Source organism: Myotis davidii, unplaced genomic scaffold (assembly GCF_000327345.1).
Source record: "Myotis davidii unplaced genomic scaffold, ASM32734v1 scaffold1593, whole genome shotgun sequence".
In the NCBI taxonomy this organism is placed as follows: Eukaryota; Metazoa; Chordata; class Mammalia; order Chiroptera; family Vespertilionidae; genus Myotis; species Myotis davidii.
This window is the reverse complement of record NW_006284711.1, coordinates 240,267-263,115: the sequence shown is the minus strand read 5'-3', so window position 1 is coordinate 263,115 and position 22,849 is coordinate 240,267. Positions and strand designations below refer to the sequence as shown.

Sequence of the window (22,849 nt, the reverse complement as noted above, 5' to 3'; positions counted from 1 at the left end):
ATTCAGAAGCTGTGCCTATCAATGTGATTTGAACGAGGCAGCCCTTCAGGGCAAACTCAAGTGGGCTTGTTGCCTCAGCCTGGTCCTGTTCCAAGGTGGCAGCAATTGAGGAGGGGTGCAGGGCTCTCAAGTGTGAGGGTCTTTTTCCTCTAGGCTTATTTTCTTGGGGCACATGCTTAACAGTGCTTAAGGTATGCCTGAAGCTGAGCTACAGGCCACCCTTAAAGGGGTGACATGATCCACCTGTGCACCTACCTCCTGCCCCTCAAGCATCTGTACTGTCACTCAGACACCTTTTGGCCTATGGAGACCATCTTAAGCCTGGAAATGTGAAACTATCACCTGGAACTTGCTGGGCAAGGGGACCTATCCAAGTTCAATTATAAGAACAATTTTTATGAGGTTGATTAAAGCTTGTTTTTTAAGTTGTGTCTCATTGCTTCAGACTCCATGCCAAGGAGAGGATCTTGCTATTGGCTGATCCACTAGCTGCCTGGCTCAAAGCTTTGACATTGGTGCCTGCTTATCTCCTTTCAACAAATGACTTCAGAAGTGAAGTGATGCTGCCGGTGAAAGGTCTTTTTACTGGTAGGTCTCCTTACTTCATCTCAAATGTTGGATGGTATTTATTCAAATTCAGGTCTAGGAGAAAATGAGCCACAGCATCTCACCCCCTTATACTCCATGCAGTATATAGGCTCACCATAGGCCCCTTAACAAGAAACCAATCTGGCCTTCACATCACTTTACTGAGGCCTTTGATAAAGGTAAGGAAAAGTGCTGTATATGGGCTCTCAGGGCCCGTGTTTTCCCTCCCTTAGATCATCCCACTAAGCTTCCATCAAGCACATACCCAGGAGTAATGAAGAAATGGTGGGGAAGGCATTCTTAGGAATACAGGACTTCTGCTTTACACTATAGCAGTTAGGTGACAAAAGGCCAAAAATGCTCAGGGTACTGCTAACAGACCCCCCTAGTGAGCTGGGGCAAAATCCCAGTGATGTGGGTGTCCACCAAGGCTTCATGATTTGATGCCCTGCGCTGACAGTCCCCCTTCGGGAGTGGTAAGGCAATCTTGTCCCACCTTGTGCAAGGGACCTGAAGTGAGGGAAATGGCCAAACCAGTGAAGCAGCCCAGTACCAGCCACCTTTTATTAGGTGTTACATTACAATATGAAAGGATTCAGAGGTGCTGGGCAAAGGTCATGGTCAGGAATGTGGAGTCCACACTGGGCCCTCTTCAGTGGTACTTGCGTCGTCGCTCATGCTCTGAAGTTAGAAAGTCAAAAGTAAATTTCTTCAAAGGTACAGGGAAAGCACAAGACCAGAGGGGAAGCATCGAGCTAAAATCATAAAGCCATCCTGAGAATTCCTTTCAGAAAATAACCTAGAACCTGCCTGTCGGGGTCTCAGTGGAACTGCTGACCTGAGGACATGAGGTCAGGTGCTCATCTGCTCCCTGGCCAGCCTCTTCCTTCCCAGAAGAACGCCCACTCAGATAATAGCCCCCAAGAACCTGTCCACTCCTTTGGAGCCAGCATCACCCCAGATGCCACAGACGGGGCTGGGCACTATCAAACAGCCATGAAACCCAGTCACCAATGACACTTTCTGGCATCTCCCACTGGACAAGCTCCTCTTGGATCTCAGGAACAGCTACACTTCTCCAGAGCACTGCCCAGATTGTACCACTCAACTTCCCTCTGCTTGGGCTGCTAGGAAAATGAAGCCAAATTTTCCATCAACCTTTGGCAGAGCCTGCAGTATCTTATACAATGCTTTCTAAGTATTACCTTAACCCCAGCTTCATCTTTTCCTGTGTATTTTCTCTTTGCCACAATTTTCTCAAAGTCCTAAAAACTATATTCTGACAAGTCCCTCCAATTCTTCAGCTGTCAGTAGAATAATGGACTAAATCTGACAGTGAGCCAATGCTACCCTCTCATGGGAAACCCCACTGAAGGCAAGGTAACCAAAGACACTTACTTAGTTCCTTATAAGAACGGCAGTAGTTGAAAATCACATAAGCTGCCAGCACCATAGAAACCCCAGCAACACCTCCTTTCTTCACATTGATGTACTTGTTGTAATACCTGTGGTAACCTGCAAACAGAAGAGAAGATCATTGCTTTGCTATGACTGCTTCATGCAGTGCAAAATCGAATCTGGCTTAATTCGGGGACCCAGTCCTGCTCTAGCTCTTTAAGCCACTGACCCTACGTAGATTCTCGGGTTCATAAAGGGAAAAACATAAATGCCCCCACCGAGTCTTGGGTCCCCACAAGCCCAGGAGAAGCTCCAGCTAGGCCCACCTTCATTCTGCCCCTACCCTCTGGCCCTGATCTTGTAGATTTGGTTTAGCCTGTCGGCCTTTGATCCTACCTCACCCTCACCTCCAGCCTTGGGAAACCCTTACCCTAATTCTGACTGAGAATCCAATCCCCAGTAAGGGCCACTCAGGGAAGGCTTTGTGCGCTTCTCTATTAGGTGCTCCCATCAGTGAGGGGACAAACCATATCTGCCTTGTTGGGGCTCATGGCCTAGTAGATAGAAAAAGACTGAAATGATCATAGAAGGCCACAGTTTATAACAGTGAGGGACGCTGTAACTATAGGGAAAAGGTAGAGTTCTAATCTGAGGGCAAAATTGAGGAAAGGCCTCAGGGCAGGAGGAAAGATGGCACAGAAAAGACAGCCACAGGGAAGTCAGTATTAGAAAAACACAGAGGGAAGCCCCTGAGAAGCTGGAGACCATGCATAACGTGGGTCTTTAGTCTTGGAACATGACATGGGTTCCACAGGACTGATCTGACTAGCTGTGCACTTTAAAATGCAGACATGAAGGACAGACCATTTCAAATATTCATCATGGAAGTTTTGCTTGGCAGGAAGATGAGCATTATACTTTAGACTGAGGTCCACTATGCTTCACCCATTTTTTTCTTAAGTCTAATAATGTGAAAATGCTCACAGACATTGCTCTAAGATGAAAGCAATGGTACTGATCTCAAGCAACAGAAAATGTTTTCTTGGCTAAAATATCTCAGAGCCAGTCTTTGACAGGACCAAACATGAAATTCAAAAGCTAACAACGACCTCTCCCTATCATCTACATAACTTACTGGTCTGAGACAAGGCCTTTACCACCCAAATTAATTCAGGAAAAAGAAATCTGAAGAACCAGAGATTTGTTTTTGTTTACACATATCCAAAAGGCTCTGACCTCTTTGAAATGCTCCAGCAATGCCTTTAGGGGTGAAATCTCGCATCATTATCCAGCTTGGCAACTCCCCTAATTTGACTTCCATCAGTCTCTTCTCCTTCAGTGGCACTGATTAGGAAAAGCAAAAATACATACTGAAAAATCTCCAAATAATACAAATAGCATCCTTTTATGTCACTCATTTCAACCATTCAATAAAGGGATATTTGATAACATTACTACATAGAGGCTGGACATAAGTAATATGAATAAATATGTCACACCAAATTCACTATTTTAAGCCATAGTCCATATAATGGCAGAACTGCTGTAGTGACAGATTTATTAATAAACAGGATTTTGAATAACAGCTTGCTGGGAGTAACTATGTAAAAAGAGAACTAAGGGCCGCAAGGAAGAAAGTAGAGGACAGAATAGAAAGATTACTGCAAAACTAGTATTTACTTTACATATTTTAGCTCATTTAATCTTTGAAACAAGTAGTTGATGCCTTAATTTATAAGGGTGGGGGGGGGCGGTGTAACTCTGAGAAGGTGACCAAAGTCACACAGCATGCAGGCAGTGGAGGCAGGATTCAACTTCAGGTCTGGCCCCCCTACTCCTGAAGCGAGTTTCATTTCTACTACAAGTATCCTACCTGGGACCACAGATGCCAAATGATAGTAAAAACCACTCCAAATGATCCAACAGGCCCCAGATTATATTTCAATGAGTCTGAAGACTGGACAGAAAGGGTTTCTAGTTGAGGCTGTACTATACTCATCCCTGGGCTTAAGAGTAAAATAGAAAGGGGACTTGGGAGGGGGGTGGAGCTGCAAGTGTTCAGACGCAGATTTCCCTTCCCCCATGCTCCTCCAGAGGTCAACTTTATTATTATTTTTTTATTTTTTTCTGCAAGGGGACAAGGACAGTGGGTTACACCTGCCATCCCAGTGGGGTTATCTACAGCCCCTTCTCTACCCAGTGCCCTGGCTGGGACGATCATTTGCAGTTATCAGCCCACTGAGGGGAATCCAGGTGGGTCCCAACTCCCAACTCTTGGACAGAGAAATGCAGGGAGTGAACCTCTGGCAGCCCACCTGGCTCAAACTGACCAAGCCCCTCCTGCTCCTGAAAGTGCTCTGCTTGTCTCGGAGTCCTTAGAGTGTGGGTGCTCATGTGCGAGGTGGCTCCGATTGCCCACCCAGGGCCACAGGGAGCTCACACCAACATATGGTTCTTAGCTGAGGATTTGCACACCTGCCCAAGGACTGTTGCTAAGAAGCCCCCGGCCCAGCCCTGTGAACAAATTTCCAGGCAGGAGACCCTGTGCCGGTCAGTCCCACCCACCTCACTAAGCCCCCAGAACAGCCTCATCACCCAGAGGAAAAAGAAAAGCAAAGTGCTTAGGATCTAACCTGAGGTCCCCAACTGTAAGCCGGGACACAGGTCAGACTGCTGCACACATGAACACAAATGCATGCTGGCCGGGCGCACTAGGACTGTCAGGCTATAAACTATTTTTAGTGCCCACTGTTCTGAGCACTGAGTGTAGAAACAGCCACTTCCTCTGTGCCCCAATGTCTGTGGTGCCAGCAGATCCAGCACCTGCAGGGCAGCCAGAGATCAACTCTAAAAAGTTGCCTTCGGAGCAAGGAGTCAAGGACTAAAGTTCCTTCTTAATGACCAGCCACAGAAGCCAGACTAAATCATTCCAAAGTTTCTTTTCCATTTTGGGGATCCAAGGAAAGACGAATGCTCCCCGAAGACCAGCCTCAAGAGTCCACTGAGGGAATCCCACAGGCTTCCTAACACCTCCCAACCCTTAACAAGGGCAAGGGCTGTCAGGCCATAAAGAGAAATACAAGGCTTAGCGGCAGCTTCAGATCTGCTACAGGTCGTCTGGAGAAGCGGACCCTGGCATTGACGGATCAGACGCAGGCTTGTCACAACAGACTAGTGACAGATGGAGGCATAAGCCCGTGACTTGCATACATGGTTTAAGGGTTGCGGTTTAGGCTACCTGTCCCAAACTGCCCCAACCTTCCACCTAGATTCATCCAACAAATATGGAACACCTACCATATGCCAGGTAGCACACCAAGCACTATGAATACAGTACTGACTGCAGACGAGAGACTTGCTCTCAGGAGCCAACACTCTATGGAGTAAGACAACCACTTCATATACACCCATCTTCCTGGGCTCACCATACAAAACCGTTTCTGTTTCTCATAACATAATTATTTTCACTGATGCCTTTGCACTTGCAGTGCCCCTGGTTCATCACAGAGCTATCTCAACTTAAATATCATCTCCTAAGAGGCCTCTTCCCTGCCCTCTTTATCTCAAATGCCAGCACTTTGTTTCTATATAATCAATGAGCTAATTTCCTCATCTGTAATGGTTTATTACAAGGATTAAATGAAAATCTGTACAAAAGCATTTGGAATAGTGCTCAGAATTGTAAACTGTTATTATTACTATTAAAATCTCATTAAGGTTTACATGAAACATTTTTTTAAAAGAATAAGGGTTGCCCTAACTGGTTTGGCTCAGTGGATGGAGTGTCAGCCTGCGGACTGAAGGGTCCCAGGTTCGATTCCGGCCAAGGGCATGTATCTTGGGGCACATCCCCAGTAGGGGGTGTGCAGGAGGCAGCTGATTGATTTCTCTCTCATCGATGTTTCTATCTCTCTCTCCCTCTCTGAAATCAATAAAAATATATATTTTTTAAAAGAATCAACATACATCCCTGACTGGTTTGGCTCAGTGGATAGAGCGTCGGCCTGCGGACTGAAGGGTCCCAGGTTCGATTCCGGTCAAGGGCATGTACCTTGGTTGCGGGCACATCTCCAGTAGGGGGTGTGCAGGAAGCAGCTGATCGATGTTTCCCTCTCATCGATGTTTCTAACCCTCTATCCCTCTCCCTTCCTCTCTGTAAAATATCACTAAAATATATATTTTTTTAAAAAAAGAATCAACATACATATATTTTAGAAACAATGTATAAGAAGAAATTCAGCCATAACCGGTTTGGCTCAGTGGATGAAGTGTCAGCCTGCAGACTGAAGGGTCCCAGGTTCGATTCCAGTCAAGGGCATGTACCTTGGTTGCGGGCACATCCCCAGTAGGGGGTATGCAGGAGGCAGCTGATCGATGTTTCTCTCTCATTGATGTTTCTAACTTCTATCCCTCTCCCTTCCTTTCTGTAAAAAATCAATATATTTTTTTAAAAGAATAAGGGTAGAGGGAAATGCACATACAGTAAACCAAACTTTAGGATATTTTAACGACACGGGGTTTCAGGGATTAATCTCACTGTTTAGGTTTTTTTTAATTTTTTTACAAAAATTAGTTTAATTTTTGAAATGTTAGATGGTCTCAAATGAATGTTAAGATATGTTCCAAATCTCTGTTGGAGAGTTCAGTGTCACAGATATTAAACTCGACACCAAACAATGTTCTCCAAAAATTACCTATACCTTTCCCTGTCACCCTGTTGTGCTATTTTTAGGAAAGTTTAATAAGTACACATCTTACATTCCAGGTTTATCTTTACTTGAATAGGTAGGCTTTTAGTCCAAGGAATACTATATCACATTTCTTCTTGAATAAGAACACAGTAATACCTTTAATACACTCTCAAAGCCTTCGTGCATGCAGCAAGGAGTACAAACATCATTCTAAAACCAACTCTGGCTTTAAATATGGCGTTGTGGTGGGGAGTGGTGATGAAGGTATAGATGGAACTAGAATAGCACAATGTTGCTAATAGCTGACACAGGGTATGAGTACAAAGTGCTCCTTACATTATTCTGTTCCCTTTTTATTTTAAATCTGCCATAATAAAAGTTAAAAAGTGCTTTCAAAAATAGAACTATGTTGGGGAAATATTCAAATAACTATTTTAAATCAAAATGTTTTTGACAACTATAAGGTGGATGGCTCAAAAAAAAAGGCCACTTTTAGGCCCACTGCAGCTATCTTTTTCATACTCACACAAACTATGAAAACACATTCTGCATTCTCAGGACCACATTCAGAAATTGGAATGGTGCCTTGGCACATTAGAGGAGGAAAAAAGCCAACAATTTATACATATTTATATCTCTGTAATATAAAGACAAGAGCATTTACTTAACCAAAATTAAGAAATGTAGAAGCACAGGGGAAAAAAAATACATGCATTTTTTAAAAATATATTTTTATTGATTTCAGCGAGGAAGGGAGGAGAAATAGAAATATCAATGATGAGAGAGAATTATTGATCAGCTGCCTCCTGCACGCCCCCTACTGGAGATCGAGCCTACAACCTGGAATCGAACCTGGGACCCTTCAATCCGCAGGCTGTCACTCCATCCACTGAGCCAAACCAGGTAGGGCAAAATTACATTAGTTTTAAGAACAAGTACAACCCCCATCACAAAACTCCAAGAGGCAATCAGATTCATTAGAGATAAGTATACACTTATTCCAAGAATTTCTTTTTTAGCCCTAGCTGGTTTGGCTCAGTGGATACAGCATCAGCCACCGGACTGAAGAGTCCAAGGTTCGATTCCACTCAAAGGTATGTACCTCGGTTGCAGGTACATGGATGTTTCTTTCTGTCTCTCCCTCTTTCTTCTACTCTCTCTAAAAAATCAATAGAAAAATATCCTCAGGTGAGGGAAAAAGAATTTCTTTTATTTTTATTATTTTTTGTTCTTAATCCCTGAAAATTTTTTAAAAATATTTTTTTAAGAGTTCCTTCTTTTTTTTAAAAAAATATATTTTATTGATTTTTTACAGAGAGGAAGGTAAGAGATAGAGAGTTAGAAACATCGATGAGAGAGAAACATCGATCAGCTGCCTCCTGCACATCCCCCACTGGGGAAGTGCCCACAACCCAGGTACATGCCCCTGACCGGAATCGAACCTGGGACCCTTCAGTCCGCAGGCCGACGCTCTATCCGCTGAGCCAACCCGGCTTTGGCTTTAAAAATATTTTTATTGATTTCAGAGAGGAAGGGAGAGGGAGAGAGAGACAGAAACATCAATGATGAGAATCATCTGCGGATCAAGCCCACAACCCAGGCATGTGCCCTTGACTGGAATTGAACCTGGGACCCTTCAGTCCGTAGGTCGACACTCTATCCACTGAGCCAAACCGGCCAGGGCAGAATTTCTCTTTTAGCAGAAGACAAAGGCCTCAGTCCTTGGCAGCCATACTGGAACTCTCCCTCAACACTGCTGTGCAGTGCTACACATCCCTCTGCAGCCGCTGGTTCACACCAGTAGAGTGTGGTGATTACAGAGCAGACTCTAGAATTCAGTATTCTGAGTTTTGTGCCACTTTGTAGCTTGAGCAAGTTACTGCCCTCTCTGTGCCTGTTTCCTCCTTTGTAAAATAAGGATAAGAATAGTGCCCACCTTGGTGCTTGGCTTAGATACTGTGTAAACGGGAATTATTATTATTTGTCTTTCCGTCTATGAGCTATCTGAAGGTGGGAGCACCCACACACAGTTCCTGGTCATGACAGACTTTCAGTGAAGACTGTGTAAGGACCACAAGTACGGCCTGATTTTATGACTTCAAGAAGCATATTGTTCATTTATATGAAGAGGCATGGAAATGCCAAGTGTCTTCTAGGTACTAAATCCAAACCAGAGGTTTGCCAGAGAGTAGAGTTTAGGCTTTGCAGGCCACACAAGGACTCTAACACATTTTTTTTCTAAACATAAAAACCATTTTTAGCTCACAGACAAAAACAGACCCCAGGAAATCCAGCCTATTTGCCATAGTTTGCCAAGCCCTGTTCTCATCTATTGTTATTCATTCATATTTTTATCACTTTATTTGCTAATGGCTTTATGCTCTGGCAACAGATATCATCTACAAGATCACCATTATTTAAGAGACTTTGGACTCCAATTCTCTTCCCTAGGGTGATGCTGAATGGGCCAGATGTGACAGGACCAAGCCCAAAAGTCAGAGTTTAAGCTGGGATGAGCATCACGTGCCTGTGCCCCAGGCAGTATTCCAGGTACCTTCCATGTACTAAGTTGTTAAATCCTTAGTCCACAGTGCTATTCAGGTCAACCCTCTGCTTAAATAAGATGCGAAGTCTCAATGCTTCCTTTTCACATGCTGTCTTATTTAAACAACAAAACCACCTATGGATAAATATGCTCGTGCCCGTTTTCACAGATGGCAAAAACAGCATCATTCATCTTTTCTGATTCCCTCTTCATTCCTCCAGGCTGAGATTAAGAATATAGAAACTGGGGTAAGACACACATAAGTTCATCAAAACTCTGCCTATGTCATGCTGTGATCTCGGGCAGGCCACACCACATGGGATCAACATTCCTGGCAGTGACTTCTTGAAAAGGCTAACGTGAGGATCTAGAGCTTATCCATGGTTACCCTACTATTTAAAAAAAGAAAAAGTGTGCACAGTCCCATGCGTGTAGAGATTCACTCATATATGCCACCGAAAAGCCTGCCAGTCCTCAGATCATCCTGTGGTTCAAGGCCCCAAACTCGTAGGTGTGAATCCCGCTCAGTCCTCTCACTAGCTGTGACCTTGAGTAGTCACTTCACCTTCGCGAGCCTATTCAGCGCATAGTCAACGTATATGCGTCTAACTCTAACCTTTCATTGTGTTAGGTACTGTCCTAGGCATTCAACTTCTCCTGGAGCTTCATTTGAGTTTCACCTTTGGAAACAACTATCTGCACATAGGGTTCCAGTGCAAAGCGCCGGGGTCGCGGCGGGGACGAGAGCAGCTATTCCTTAGCGAGGAGAGGAGAGGAGAGGGAGGGAGTCCTGAGGCGGCGCGTTCCCAAGCCCAGAGGCGCGTTGCCCGGCTGCCCTCGCCCTCCCTGCCACAGCCCGGAGGTGCGGCCGGAGAGCAGAGAACGGTCGGGCAGCGCAGGACCCTTGCAAAGGGTCCGGTGCGCGTCGGGTGAGGTCGCGGCGAAGTCCGCAGCGAAGGCAGGCGCTCCGCAGCTCCCTCCCCGCCCAGGGCGTCTGTAAGCCCCGGACCGGCGCGAGCTTCCAACCTGACAGGCCCTACCGGCTCTCCGTGCTTACCGACTGACGCCATCTTGGAGTCCGGGGTGTCCGCTTGGTGGGGCCGCGCAAGGACTGCTGGGTAAGGCGCACGCGCCCCGGCGTGGGGTCGTAAAGAGCAGAGACTCACGGGAAGCAGGTCGGGACTGAGGCTCCGCTGGGGCTGCCAGCGCTCCGCGGAATGAAGGGCAAAGCCGCTGGAGAGCAGCGCGCCCAGGCCCCCTCCGTTGGGGGCGGAGCAGGGAGAGAAGGGCCCAGCCCAGCTCTCCATCCTGGGAGGGAATCAGGAAACAGGAAGCGGAAGGAAAAGACTGTCCTGGCTTTCTCACTGTCACCTTGAGCCTATCAAGATCCTTCCTCCCAGCTGGACTGGATGGGAGGTGAGCTCCGGTTCTTAAGGAATTACCAGTCACCAGGAAAAGTGTTCACCCAAGTTTAAATTACTAGTAGAGCCGTAATCTCTCTCAATATTTCTCTCTCATCGATATGTCTAACTCTCTCTCTCTCTCCCCCTTCTTCTCTGTAAAAAAATCAATAAAATATATATTAAAAAAATAATAATAAGTTACAAGTATTACAAGTAGGTTTGATCCAAGAGTACCCCTAAGGGTTCCAGCTCTGGGCTGGGTATGGAAGACCCTAGGGTTCACATGACCCTGTGTGCGTGTGCGTGTGTGTGTGTGTGTGTGTGTGTGTGTGTGTGTAAAGGCTACGTTCACCATTGCTGGTTAAGCAATTCTGACTTGGGTGTGACTTGATGCTCTGAATCTCAGTTTCCTTCGCTGTAAAATAGGGATGTAAATGCTTGCTTACTTGGCATCCTTGTGCTAGGAATTAAATGAAACACAATGTGTGTGAAAATACAGTAGGCAGTTAGCCATGAGTAGAGAAAGGAGCATGGGCCAGGGACAGACGGTCACCAGGGTAGAAAGCCCCCAGGGTGACTTTTCCTTCCCCTAGCATATGGCTGGATATTCAGTTTGGACTTCCCGACCTTTCCTCCCTAGAGATAACATCTGTGCCTCAGTTGTATTTTAGCTCCAGGCCCAGATAAGCAGCAAAACCGGCCACGGCTGATGTCAGGACTATCTGCTTTGAAGAATGACTCCCTGGTGCCAGCCAATCAATCAGTAGCGACCACAACCCTGAAAAGACACACCTGGATAACTGCTGAATATTCTATTGAGATCTTCCCCCTGGGATCTCCCCTAAAATATTGACCTTAAATGTCTTAGGGAGGACCCAGTGCTCTCTTCCTCCCCAGAGCACACCAGTTGCTTTCCCTTTCCTTTTCCCCACCCCCTCCCTGCCCCAGGCACATTACCATTACCTTACTCACTCCTAGGCTCCATGGACCCTTCTTTTACCTCCATTACTTGTCTTCCTAAGTCCATTTCTTCTAGGATTTACTTTTTCTACCTCTTGATTTACCAAATAAATGTCCTCTTACAGTTTGGGTCTTGTCTCTGAATTCTTTCTGAAAGATCCGTCAGGAACCGAAAACCAGGTATTACAGGCTTTATTGGGAGAAAAGCCTTCAGGGCTGTCTCGCAAGGGGAGAGCAGCAACCCGTGCAGATGTGAGCACCCCTTTTGAGGGGAGGAATAAGAAGGAATGGGGGCTTAGGGTACTCGGCTCACGCTGATTGGTGGCTTAATGTATGGTCCATATAAGGTACATAGTTAGGCACTCAGGTACTTAGAAACAAGGGCTTTGTGGTTCTCAACCTTCCTAATGCTGCAACCCCCAACCATAAAATTATTTTCATTGCTACTTCATAACTGTAATTTTGCTACTGTTATGAGTTGTAATGTAAATATCTGATATGCTATATGTGTTTTCCAATGGTCGCGACCCACAGGTTGAGAACCGCTGGCTTAGGGTATTTGGCAGGTGCTGATTCGTGGCTTAATGTATAGTCCATATAAGGTACGTGGTTGGGCACTCAGGTGTTTCTGGGCTGCAGATTATGTTTGCTGTTACTCCACCCACCAGCTGGGGGAAGAGAGGATCTATCACTTTCCTAACCAATAAAAAAAGAATAGCTATGTAAAGAAGCAGGAAAGTGTAATCTTAAACCAGGAAAATAATCAGTCCTTAGGAACAGATTCAGAAATGACCCTAGTTATGCAATTAGGAGACAAGGACTTTAAAACAATTAATTGAATATGTTCAAGGATTTAAAACAAGCATGAACAGAAAAATACAAGGTAAAAAAAAAATTAATGGAGCTTCTGAAGATTAAAAAACCCCAACAGCCTGACCAGCATGGTCGACCTATGAACCAGGAGATCATGATTTGATTCCCAATCAGAGCACATGCGGGGGTTGCTGGCTCCATCCCCAGTATGGGGCATGCAGGAGGCAGCCAATCAATGATTCTGTCTCATCGCTGATGTTTCTCTCTTCACCTCTCCCTCTCTGAAATAAATAAAAAATTACACACACACACACACACACACACACACCCCAATACCTGAAAGGATCAGTGAGCTTAAACAGTAGCAATAGAAACTATAACTTGTAGGACTTACAATTACTGATCTCCTCCCCATCGTGGTCTTTATCTTACATGTAATGGGAGACTGAAAAATTCCTCTCTTTCCATCCTAATGTCTTACTATAGCTCTTCAGCCCCTCCTCCATGTAACTTCAAAGCTTGATAGGGAAACTGTACCTGAGTTTAAGGCCCCCCGAGTCTCCAATATTGTCACTTTTGCACAATATGATTATCAAACTGAGAAGCTACAAGATTCCAGGTGTTGCTGCTGCTGCTACTGACCCATGAACTATGGGTGATCTATCTGCAATCAGCAGCCCTCTTAGCCCAAATGAAACCCTAAATACTTTGAGTAACATTTACATTGGCCCGATCAGAGGCGCTGGGTGCCTGTGACTTGAGGCCGCGGCACAATTAGCCCAACCATAGAGTTGCGAAGCCTCCGCGTTTCCTAGAAGGTCCGCAGGCGCCGTTGCTCTACTCCGGGCGGGCGAGTGGGCGAGGGAGAGACACGGGAATCTTTCGGGTTATGGCCCTCAGTTGGGGATTAATGGAGTCGCCGACCAGGTCCGGGGGCGGGGCCGGAACCTCACGAGGAGAGCCCAGCCCACGTGGTCGCTGGCAGTAGACACCTAGGACTTCGTGGAGCAGGCGCCAAGCAGGTTTGGGGAGAAAGAAGCGACTGTGATGGGAGGAGTGGGTGCCTTGGGGAAGCCACGGCAGCTCCGCCACGGAAGGTGTCAGGGCTCGGGCCCCCCACCCCCCGTTTTATGGGGAAGTCACGGGGCATTGACCCAGCGTCTTCCTGCAGACGCCAACTTTTGAGCATGTTCTGCGCAGGCACTTATGTAGCGTTAAGGGAGAACTGAGTCTGGTGATGGATTGCCTGGTTGGTACTATGGTATGGTTTGGTTTTGTTATAGGGAAAACGAGATATGATTAAGAGTTTAGGGGCTCACATTGTGAAGTGGCATTCTAGATTCCGAGTTCCAGGTGTCCAGTGTCCGCAGTAGATCATGAAAAGGATGCGGTCCCTTCTCCAGCGCTGAGCCGTTCTCCAGGACGTTGCTGGAGTGCCTTCCCACTGAAGAGGCGCCGCGTTTTTAGCGACGTGAACAGTGTGTGAGGGGCTCTCCTTAAAATGCACTTACACGAAGAGCAAGGTTCACGGGTAGCCAGAAAAGCACAAGAAAGAGAAATCACCTGTATCGCATCACGTGTGTACTCCCTGGGTAACAATATTGAATTTGTGTTGAAAACCAAAAAAAAGCTAAAATGAAGGCCACAGTTTGGGTATAGCCCGAGCCCACTCACCCATAGCTAGGGAACCCAAACTTAAACTGTCCTAATTGCCCCCAAAATGCTCACTCTGTCCTTAAATGAAAGGTAAGCTTTCTTATGTTGGGTGACTTTGCATCTTCTTAGCCAATCGGCTACAAAGAAGTAAACTTGGCCCTAGCCAGAGTGGCTCAGTGGTTACAGTGTCAGGCCACGAAGATTCAATCCCCAGGGATGGTCGGGGTGGTACGTGAGAGGCAGCCAATCTCTGAGAGACATAGATGTGTCTCCCCTCCTTCCCTGCCTCCTCCCCCGTACCTTCCACTCTCTTAAAAAAAATATATCAATGGAGCCCTGGCCAGTTTGCTCAGTGGATAGCGCTTCGGCCTATGGACTGAAGGGTGTCAGGTTCAATTCTGGCCAAGGGCACATACCCGGGTTGCGGGCTCCATCTCCAGTAGCGGGTGTGCAGGAGGCAGCCGATCAATGATTCTCTCTCATCATTGATGTTTCTATCTCTCTCTCCTCCCTTCCTCTCTGAAATCAATAAAGAAATATATATTATTTAAAAATCAATGGAAAACAAGGTACTTCTTTATTCATGTGTAGGGGGGAGAAAAATAATTTTCTCTCTCCCCTTCTGAGTTAGCTGAAATCCTTGCAATAAAAGATTAAGAGAAACACAAGTTTATGAACATGCGTACCTCATGAATATATGGAAATACCCAGGGGAAAATGAGTAACTCCTGGATTGCCTGAATTCAGGCTTTTCCCATCTTAATAGGGAAAGGGGATGGAGAATGTACCTTTTAGAGGTTTTTTAGAAAGGTGAATGGGCTCTTAGAAGAATATATGGGCGGTCTGATAGTTTGTGTCAAAGTTTTCTAGTCTCCTCTCTGTGATAAGAGCCAATCTTCCCTGGTTGATGAGACTCCCTGGGTGGGATTTGTGACAGTTGAGTTCCTTTTGGAGGATCTGTCTTTAGGAAAATAAAGGCAGTTCATAGAAAGCCTGTCTTTGCATTTGCTGTTTTTTAAGTGCCTGCAGCTCAAAATAATCAACATTCCAAAGGAGCATACTTTGGGGTGGTGTATCTGCTACCCCTCACATGGTTTTATAAGCTGAGCAGCAACTGCTGAGGGCCCAGCTTCTCAACACCTTGAGTTTTGAAGTCTCCGTGTTTATGGTTTGTTTCTTGCTGGATAAAATATTCATATGAAGAAAAGCTGAATTTCTTTTTGACAGTGATTACTTCTTTGTGTATAACAGGTAGCCTGAAATCTGATAACTGCTGCTCCCATTGGTCTGTGTCCATTGGTCATGCTCATATGCATGGATACAAGTCCTTTGGCTGATCTCTTACCCCACCACCCCACCCTCCCCTGCCTTCCCTCCGAGGTTTGGCAGGTGGTCTATCTGATACTTCTGTGTCTTTGGATCTATTTTCGTTCGTCAGTTAATGTTGTTCATTATATTCCACAATTGAGTGAGATCATGTGATATTTATCTTTCTCCAGCTTATTTCTCTTAGCATAATGCTCACCAGGTCCATCCATGCTTTGCAGATGGTAAGCGTTCCTTCTTTTTTACAGCAGCATAGTATTCCACTGTGTAGATGTACCACAGGTTTTTAATCCACTCATCTGCTGACAGAGTGCTATTTTTATAATGAGGTACTGCAGAACATATTCTAGGGAAAAGGGGAGGGCTGGGCCACAGGTTCTTTTGACTAGTTTTGAAAATGGATCTAGCTTCAGAAATTACTAAAAAAAACCCTATTCTAGTGGCTTCTTTCATTTTGTCACACATTCCAACATTAAATAGTGACTTTGTGTTCGCTGAGGTTTATTGGCCCTGGTGGAATTCCCAGAGTTGCCTAGTGAGAGAGGTTCAAATGTGTACTGGCCTCACTCCTTACCTTCATTTTTTATTTTTTCTCTTTCAGCTTAGCCTGGTGGCCAGGATCCTGCCCCATCTTAGAAACCAGGCCATGGCAGCTGTGTTCCTGACAGCCCCAGGGAAGGTGAGCTGGGTTCTCCTCCACTTCCTCAGTATAGTCCCTGTGACTATAGTGGGCGATGGCTTTAATGTGGCTTTAACTCTTTTGTTCAGGTTGAGCCATCTTTACCAATTTGGGGATTTTTCCTTCTTGGAAGGCAATGTAAACTTGAGTTCTTTATGTGTAAAATGGGATAATGGTAGTACCTACAGCAAAGAGTTGTGAGGATTAAATGAAATAAGGTATGTGGAGTACATTTCATAGTATCTTATTACCTTTTAAGCACTCTGTAAGTTTTAGCTATTGTAAGCACAGTTGCTTATTGTTTTTGTTAGTGAGCATTCTTGTGTACCTATTGTGTACTTTATGCTGGGAGATAAACTCTTACTTCAGAGTTTATAAGATGTTTGGAAAGGTAGATACGTCAATTCTTATAATACACGGGTAAATTCTCAGCCATATAATGGAAGCTTAATTATTGAATTTGTAACATTAAGGCAGGTGATGATAAGAAATTGAGTTTAAAAGTAAGGGACAAGTTGGGAAGCAATTGTAACAATTTTAAAGTGCAGTCTTGAACAGGAGGGAGGGAATTCAGGTGGTAGCAGATGGTCCATATTGCTCCAGCATGTCTGCATCTTCTGAGGGATCTTGAAACTGCCTGCCTTCTCCGCTTTATCTCCAGCCTTCCCCCACAGCCAGAGGATCTGCACACTGGAATGCATAGTGCTCTTCCATTCCTCCATTCTTTTGTATTTCCTGTTCTTGCTGTCCACAGGCAAACTCACTTATTCATATTTTAAGACTCAACTCAAAAATCATCTTCTCTGTGAAAACTTCTCTGACTTCCTACATTAACTACATAACTTTTGCCTGTGTTCTCAAGTAGGGCACTCATGGGCAGGGTGCAGGGAGGGTTGTGGAGAGATTGCAGGTGAGTGTGTAGAGTTTTCTTTACAGAAGTTGGTCCAATGAGGGAATGAGAGAGTGGAAACCAGAGGGGAAGCAAGACACAAGGCAGATCTTTTTAAGAATAGGAGATATTTTAGCATTTTTGCTGGCTAAGGGAAAGAAGTTAAGAGAGGAGTGATGTTTAGGAATATATGTGTGTGTGTGTGTGTGTGTGTGATTTTTTACAGAGAGGAAGGGAGAGAGATAGAGAGTTAGAAACATCGATGAGAGAGAAACATCGATCAGCTGCCCCCTGCACATCTCCTACTGGGGATGTGCCCGCAACCCAGGTACATGCCCTTGACCGGAATCGAACCTGGGACCTTTCAGTCCACAGGCCGACGCTCTATCCACTGAGCCAAACCGGTGCTGGCTGTAGAGTTTTCTTTACAGAAGTTGGTCCAATGAGGGAATGAGAGAGTGGAAACCAGAGGGGAAGCAAGACACAAGGCAGATCTTTTTAAGAATAGGAGATATTTTAGCATTTTTGCTGGCTAAGGGAAAGAAGTTAAGAGAGGAGTGAGTGTTTAGGAAAGAACACGCTTGCGTTTCTCTACTTTCATGCTTTTCACTTCTGACACCAGACGTGGGGTTATTCTACATATCAAACAGTTATGACACCAGCTAAGTGCCCTGCAATGTAACTCAATTCTGACAGCCTATTTGGACTTAGCATAGGGCCCTACAGGTTAAGGCCTAAGTCCAGCAAGACTGCCCCTTAGTTCAGACACCAATCACAGTCCAGTTTGTCACTGTGCTTCTGAATGACTAGCTATAAATTGGAGGTTCCCATGACCCCTTCCTCAGATGCCATTAATATGCTGCAGTGGCTCAAAGACTCAGGAAAACAGTTTACTTAGATTCCTGGTCTATTATAAAAGAATATAACTCAGGAACAGTCAGATGGAAGAGAGTATAGGGCAAGGTATGTGGGAAGAGGTGAAGAACTTCCATACTGTGTCCAGGCATACCACCCTCCCAGTATCTCCAGGACTTCACTAACCCATATTGGGTTTTCAATGGAGGCTCATTACATAGGTTTGATTGATTAATTAATTGGCCTTTGATCATAGGTTAACCTTCAGCTCCTCTCCCCTTCTCTAAGTTGGGGGGCGGAAGAGGTCTGAAAGTTCTAACCCTCTAATCCTGTGGTTGTGCTGCCATTTTTAGGGACTTTCTAAAGTTCATCTCATTAACATAAACTCAGGTGTGGTGGAAGAAAGTTATGAGTAACAAGACATGCCTTTTACCTTTATGGCTCTGGACCTATCTGAGAAACCTAGGACAAAAGACCAAATATTAAAAGATGCTCATTTGGTGTTATTCCTTTAGGAAATTCCAGGGGTTTTAGGAACTCTGTGCAAGAAACAGGGATGAAGACCAAATATATATATATTTAACTGTAAATCACAATATCACAAGGGGAAAGAGAAAGAAAAGGAAGTCTCATCATCAACATTGGATTCAGACCCTGGCAGAGACAGGAGAGAATGGAATCAATGGCAGAGGAGGAGAGATTACTAGAAGGACAACCTCTTCCTCTGAGGGAGAAGAGGAATGAGTAAAAATGTAGGTAATGTCCAGGGGAGGCGGTGGGGAATACGAGAGGAGTTAAAGAGCACGTGCCCCATGGGCTGTTTTCTGGGACAGAACGGGCAGTGCATTCTGAAAGGGAAGGGGCGCTCCCTCTCCTCATAGCCCTCTCTAATTACCCCCGGGGGTGTTGACCACTAGATCATTCCCATGTTGGTTTCTCCATCTTCCTCCACTGGATCGTTCACTTCCTGAAGCAGGGACCAGGGCTGCTATAGGGTTGTTCAGTTGTGCACTTAGCAACTCGAGGGGGCCCCATCACACCACTTTTATTATATAGAGTTGAGCAGTTCATAGCCTGAGTTGTAACCTTATATTTATTACTGGCCAAAGCATGAGGGTTAACAACTTATTGGTGCTCAGTAAACGTTTCTTAAAGGAACTGGAGTGATAAATATGTAGAGTACCACTGTGGGGAATATAAGAGCAAGAGTTTTTGAGAATCTTTAAGGGCTCAACTGTAACACCAAATGTACAGAGATAACTCATGGGAGATTAAACCATCTCATCCCCCGGCACCTAATAACCTTCATGTAGATATAGAGAATGCAGATAGCTGAGTTGGTCAGGTTCAGGAGGCAATGAAAGGAGGGACATTTAGGATGGTGGTGAGAGAGAGCTTGAGGAAGTCAGGGTCAGTGGGGAGGAAAGAAAGGCCATGGAATTTGGGAGATTGTGGTGTCTGAATCCAGACGAGAGGTGTGAGAAGCTTCTCAGGATGGGGTGGGTATTGTCTGTCACTGAGCACCTTTGTTCTGCACAAATACCCCCTGCACCCACACCGTCAATGTCTTACAAGAGAAAGGAGTGTAGTGAGCAGACAACCAGGCCTTTGCTCCAAGAGCTCCAATAGCATATGAATGAGATACCTTCTGTTCTTGGCCCATCTGAGGTGAACACACATTTGCAAATGGAAACTTCGACTGCGTACATTGTGCTGAACACCTGATCCCCCTGGATATACTCTGTACTCTTCCTGACTTTGGTGTATGCCCTGGGAGGCTGACCTTTATATTTATCATCAGTGGGCTCCCTCGCCCTCTGGCTTCTGGTTGGTTTTTGGCAATGGAATGGTGGGAGTCAGGGGACCAGAGGCTTGAAGGAAATTAATGTCAGATGCTTATTCCTACAGCTTCCTCCTTGCTGGGCTGCATTTCTCTAAGACCCTGGTTCCAGCATTGTTTCCTCTCAACAACTTTCTATATTCTAATAACCCCTTCCCTGCTTTCTCCATCAGACTTAGTCGGTAATGGTTCCCCAGGAGAGCCAGCCCCTGCATGCTTCAGCAGGCCCTATTGGAAGCCTGTCCATTCTTTTGTGACTAGTCTGCACACTAAGCTATCCTCAGTGACCTCATTTGAGTGTGCTATCTCTTCCCTGTCCGAGCCCTGGCAGAAAAGTCATTTGCAAAGGGTTATGTATGTATAGAGCGGGATTTGGGCAAGTTGACCTGGACCTGATAGTAAAGTTTTATTGGAACACAGTGATGCCCATTTGATTTCCATGGCTTTCTTTTGTGCTACAGAAGCAGAGCTGAATAATTGCAGCAGAGACCAAAGGGCCTGAGAAGCCTAAAATATTTATCTGGCCCTCTAAAGAAAAAGCTTTTGGCTCTCGCATAGAAAAAAGACATGTCTGGGAAGACTGAAGTTGATCCGTGAATCTACTTACTAATTGAATGAACTTGGCCAAATCACTTTATCTAATCAAACATGACTCATAGAATAATAGCAGCTCACAAAGTTATTGTCAGAATTGAAGCTATAATTAGTCACTGTGTTTTTAGGAGTTGCTGTCCTTTGAGGATGTGGCTATGTACTTCACCAGAGAAGAGTGGAACAAACTTGATTGGGCTCAAAAGGACCTCTACAGAGACGTGATGCTGGAGAATTACAGAAACATGATTTTGTTGGGTAATGACTTGGCTTACAGATTTGCCTTTGATTGTCTACACAAATTCTAAAATCAGAAAAAGCACTGAAAACCAGAAATGTTTTCATAACTCATTTGGCTACAAGATTCAACCTAGTCATCCAATGGCCGAACTTGACTTCACCCTACAAGTCAAGCTATTTATCATCCTTAGTAGAGGCCTGGTACACGAAATTCATGCACAGGTAGGGTTCCTAGGCATGGCCAGCAATCAGGGCCAATCTGTGGGGTGACTGGCGGGGCGATCAGGGGGCCCCTGCTGGCACCTGCCTTGGCTGGGCTAGGGACTGTGGGCTGGGGGCAGCTCCTGCATTGAGTGCCTGCCCCATGGTGGGCGGCGTGTGTAATAGCAACTGGTTGTTCTGCCGTTCGGTTGATTTCCATATTAGGCTTTTATTAGATAGGATTTTTCCCATTTGACTTTTGTATCTATATATTTAGCATCAGGAACATCAATGTGCTTGATTAAAGGTACAATTCCAAACCCTGTTAGGTTTTGGGGTAGTATATAATAGAAAGTCATCCTTTCTAAATCTGGGAAAATTCTGAATCCTGAAACTTCAGATTAGGGATTGGGGATGAGGAAGTTTCCTTTTGTTTTAGAGTTCATTTCCCACCACCATTGACCTCTGTATCTGTAAGACTTCTTGGAGTTGAAAAGATTGTGGCTGATTGGATTCCCAAAGGTTAGCTTCTTACTCTCTTGAAATGTCTTATTTCTTTTCTTTGGAAATGATTCCTTCCTTGTTTGCAACATCACTCGTTGCCCAGGAAATGATTCTTAACTGACTTGACTTTATTTCTGAACCTTCACTGCGTCTTTCTTCCCAGGAGCCAGCCTTTCTCTTAAGCCAATGCAGAATGTCCTACTGTGGAAGTTACCTGGATAAATAGCTTTCTTTCTGGGGATATATGCTCGACTCTCACGCTGACACTCTTTTTTTAATATATTTTATTGATTTTTTTACAGAGAGGAAGGGAGAGAGATAGAGAGCTAGAAACATCGATGAGAGAGAAACATCAATCAGCTGCCTCCCGCACATCCCCCACCGGGGATGTGCCCGCAACCAATGCACATGCCCTTGACCGGAATCGAACCTGGTACCCCTCAGTCCGCAGGTCGACGCTCTATCCACTGAGCCAAACCGGTTTCGGCCACACTGACACTCTTGACACAGTTTCTGTCATAGGATTATCTACCCACCTCTGGGTTTTTTTTTATGATTCTTTTTCTTTAAAAAAAAATACAATAACATATTTGAATACATGGAAGGTGTAGAAAAGCATGAAGGGAAGGAAAAAACATTCAGGGGTAATACGGTTAATATTTTGGAGTATTTACTTCCAGTATTTTTTCCCCCATGCTTTAAAAAATGTAGCTGAGTGCCTTGGCCAGTGTGGCTCAGTTGGTTTGCCCTGGTCAGAGTACCTGTAGGAGGTGACTGATTAATGTTTCTCTCTCTCCCTCTCTCTCTAAAATCAGTAAAAACATTTTTTTAAATGTAGCTGAGCATATTCTTTGTATAATTCTGTAATCCCTTTAAAACTTAACATTATAGCATCAGAATTTTCCCTCTGCTATTAAAAACCCCCATAATATAGTAAATAATCTTAATGTAAATCTATTGTATGATCCTTAGTATTTGATTATTTTCCCATTCAGGAATATTAAGCTTGGCTTTGTTTTAGTTGTTGATTCGCTTGTGTGTTTATCATTTTCTATATGATAAAGTGCCAATGGATATTCTGACTATAAATCTTAATATGAATTTCTGATTATTCCCAAGATATACTGGTATTCCTAAGACTGGAATGTTGGAGTTAGCGGGTATGGTACTTTTAAGTTTCATAATATATATGTATTATTGAATGATATTTCAGTAATAGAGTAGAAAATAAAAGTGCCAGTGCTCAGAAATAACTTGTCAACATTTTGGTTTACTTTTTCCTAGTCTTTTCATATATATATGTATACTTATGTACATATCCACATTTAGTTTTAAAACATTAAATTTGGATCATACTTTACATGAGTTTTGAATTATATTCTACATGAGTTTTGTATTCTGCTTTAAAAATGTACAGGGAGCACTTCCCTGTTTTAATATGTTTTTAAAAAATAATTCTTTATTATTGAAAGTATTACATATATCCCTTTTTCCCCCATTGACCCTCAATAAATATTTTTTAAACATGGATTTTTAATATGTGCCTAATACTTTTCCCTTTATTATATTAATTGCTATACTTTAATTATTCCCCTATTAACATTTATTTCCAGTTCTATATTGTTGCAACTCTGCTGAAAATCTCTGGAACATTAACTTTTCCTTTGGCT

At 44.4% G+C, this 22,849-nt stretch overlaps 3 protein-coding genes across 6 annotated transcripts in view; 2 read left to right on the top strand and 1 right to left on the bottom strand.

The window, feature by feature from the left end:
* Positions 1-1,024, top strand: part of CPSF4 (cleavage and polyadenylation specific factor 4) — a 14,592-nt gene extending 13,568 nt beyond the window's left edge. The window contains exon 8 of the mRNA XM_006755021.2: positions 446-1,024. Coding sequence (XP_006755084.1) covers positions 446-481 — 36 coding nt within the window. The 3' untranslated portion in view covers positions 482-1,024. The remainder of the gene's footprint in view (positions 1-445) is intronic.
* A 114-nt stretch (positions 1,025-1,138) lies between these two features.
* Positions 1,139-10,533, bottom strand: ATP5J2 (ATP synthase, H+ transporting, mitochondrial Fo complex subunit F2). 2 transcript variants are annotated; one of them, XM_006755014.2, is made up of 4 exons: positions 10,280-10,457; positions 3,223-3,330; positions 1,987-2,103; positions 1,139-1,269 (listed from the first exon to the last, which is right to left on the bottom strand). In XM_006755014.2, the coding sequence occupies exons 1-4, from the start codon at positions 10,290-10,292 to the stop codon at positions 1,241-1,243; spliced, it is 267 nt and encodes an 88-aa protein (XP_006755077.2). In that variant the 5' UTR covers positions 10,293-10,457; the 3' UTR covers positions 1,139-1,240. The 2 variants fall into 2 exon arrangements, with proteins under 2 accessions (XP_006755077.2, XP_015412903.1); XM_015557417.1 differs by lacking the exon at positions 3,223-3,330 and having other exon boundaries at positions 10,280-10,533.
* Positions 10,534-10,565: 32 nt separating this feature from the next.
* Positions 10,566-22,849, top strand: part of ZNF789 (zinc finger protein 789) — an 18,005-nt gene continuing 5,721 nt past the window's right edge. The window contains exons 1-3 of one of the 3 annotated variants that reach the window (XM_006755016.2): positions 10,566-10,704; positions 15,982-16,059; positions 20,366-20,492. In XM_006755016.2, the coding sequence (XP_006755079.1) occupies positions 16,027-16,059; positions 20,366-20,492 (160 nt within the window). In that variant the 5' untranslated portion in view covers positions 10,566-10,704; positions 15,982-16,026. Of the gene's footprint in view, positions 10,705-13,150; positions 13,421-15,978; positions 16,060-20,365; positions 20,493-22,849 lie in introns of those variants that run through there. The other 2 variants (XM_015557400.1, XM_015557404.1) reach the window with 2 other exon arrangements.

Coding starts and splice junctions, on each gene's coding strand:
- ATP5J2 (XM_015557417.1), bottom strand. CDS start 10,529: ATGGAGAGCTGGGCTGGGCCCTTCTCTCCCTGCTCCGCCCCCAACGGA. Junction 2,104..10,279: donor CTCCAAGATGGCGTCAGTCG/GTAAGCACGGAG, acceptor TTCTGTTTGCAG/GTTACCACAGGTATTACAAC. Junction 1,270..1,986: donor CCGTTCTTATAAGGAACTAA/GTAAGTGTCTTT, acceptor TTCTAACTTCAG/AGCATGAGCGACGACGCAAG.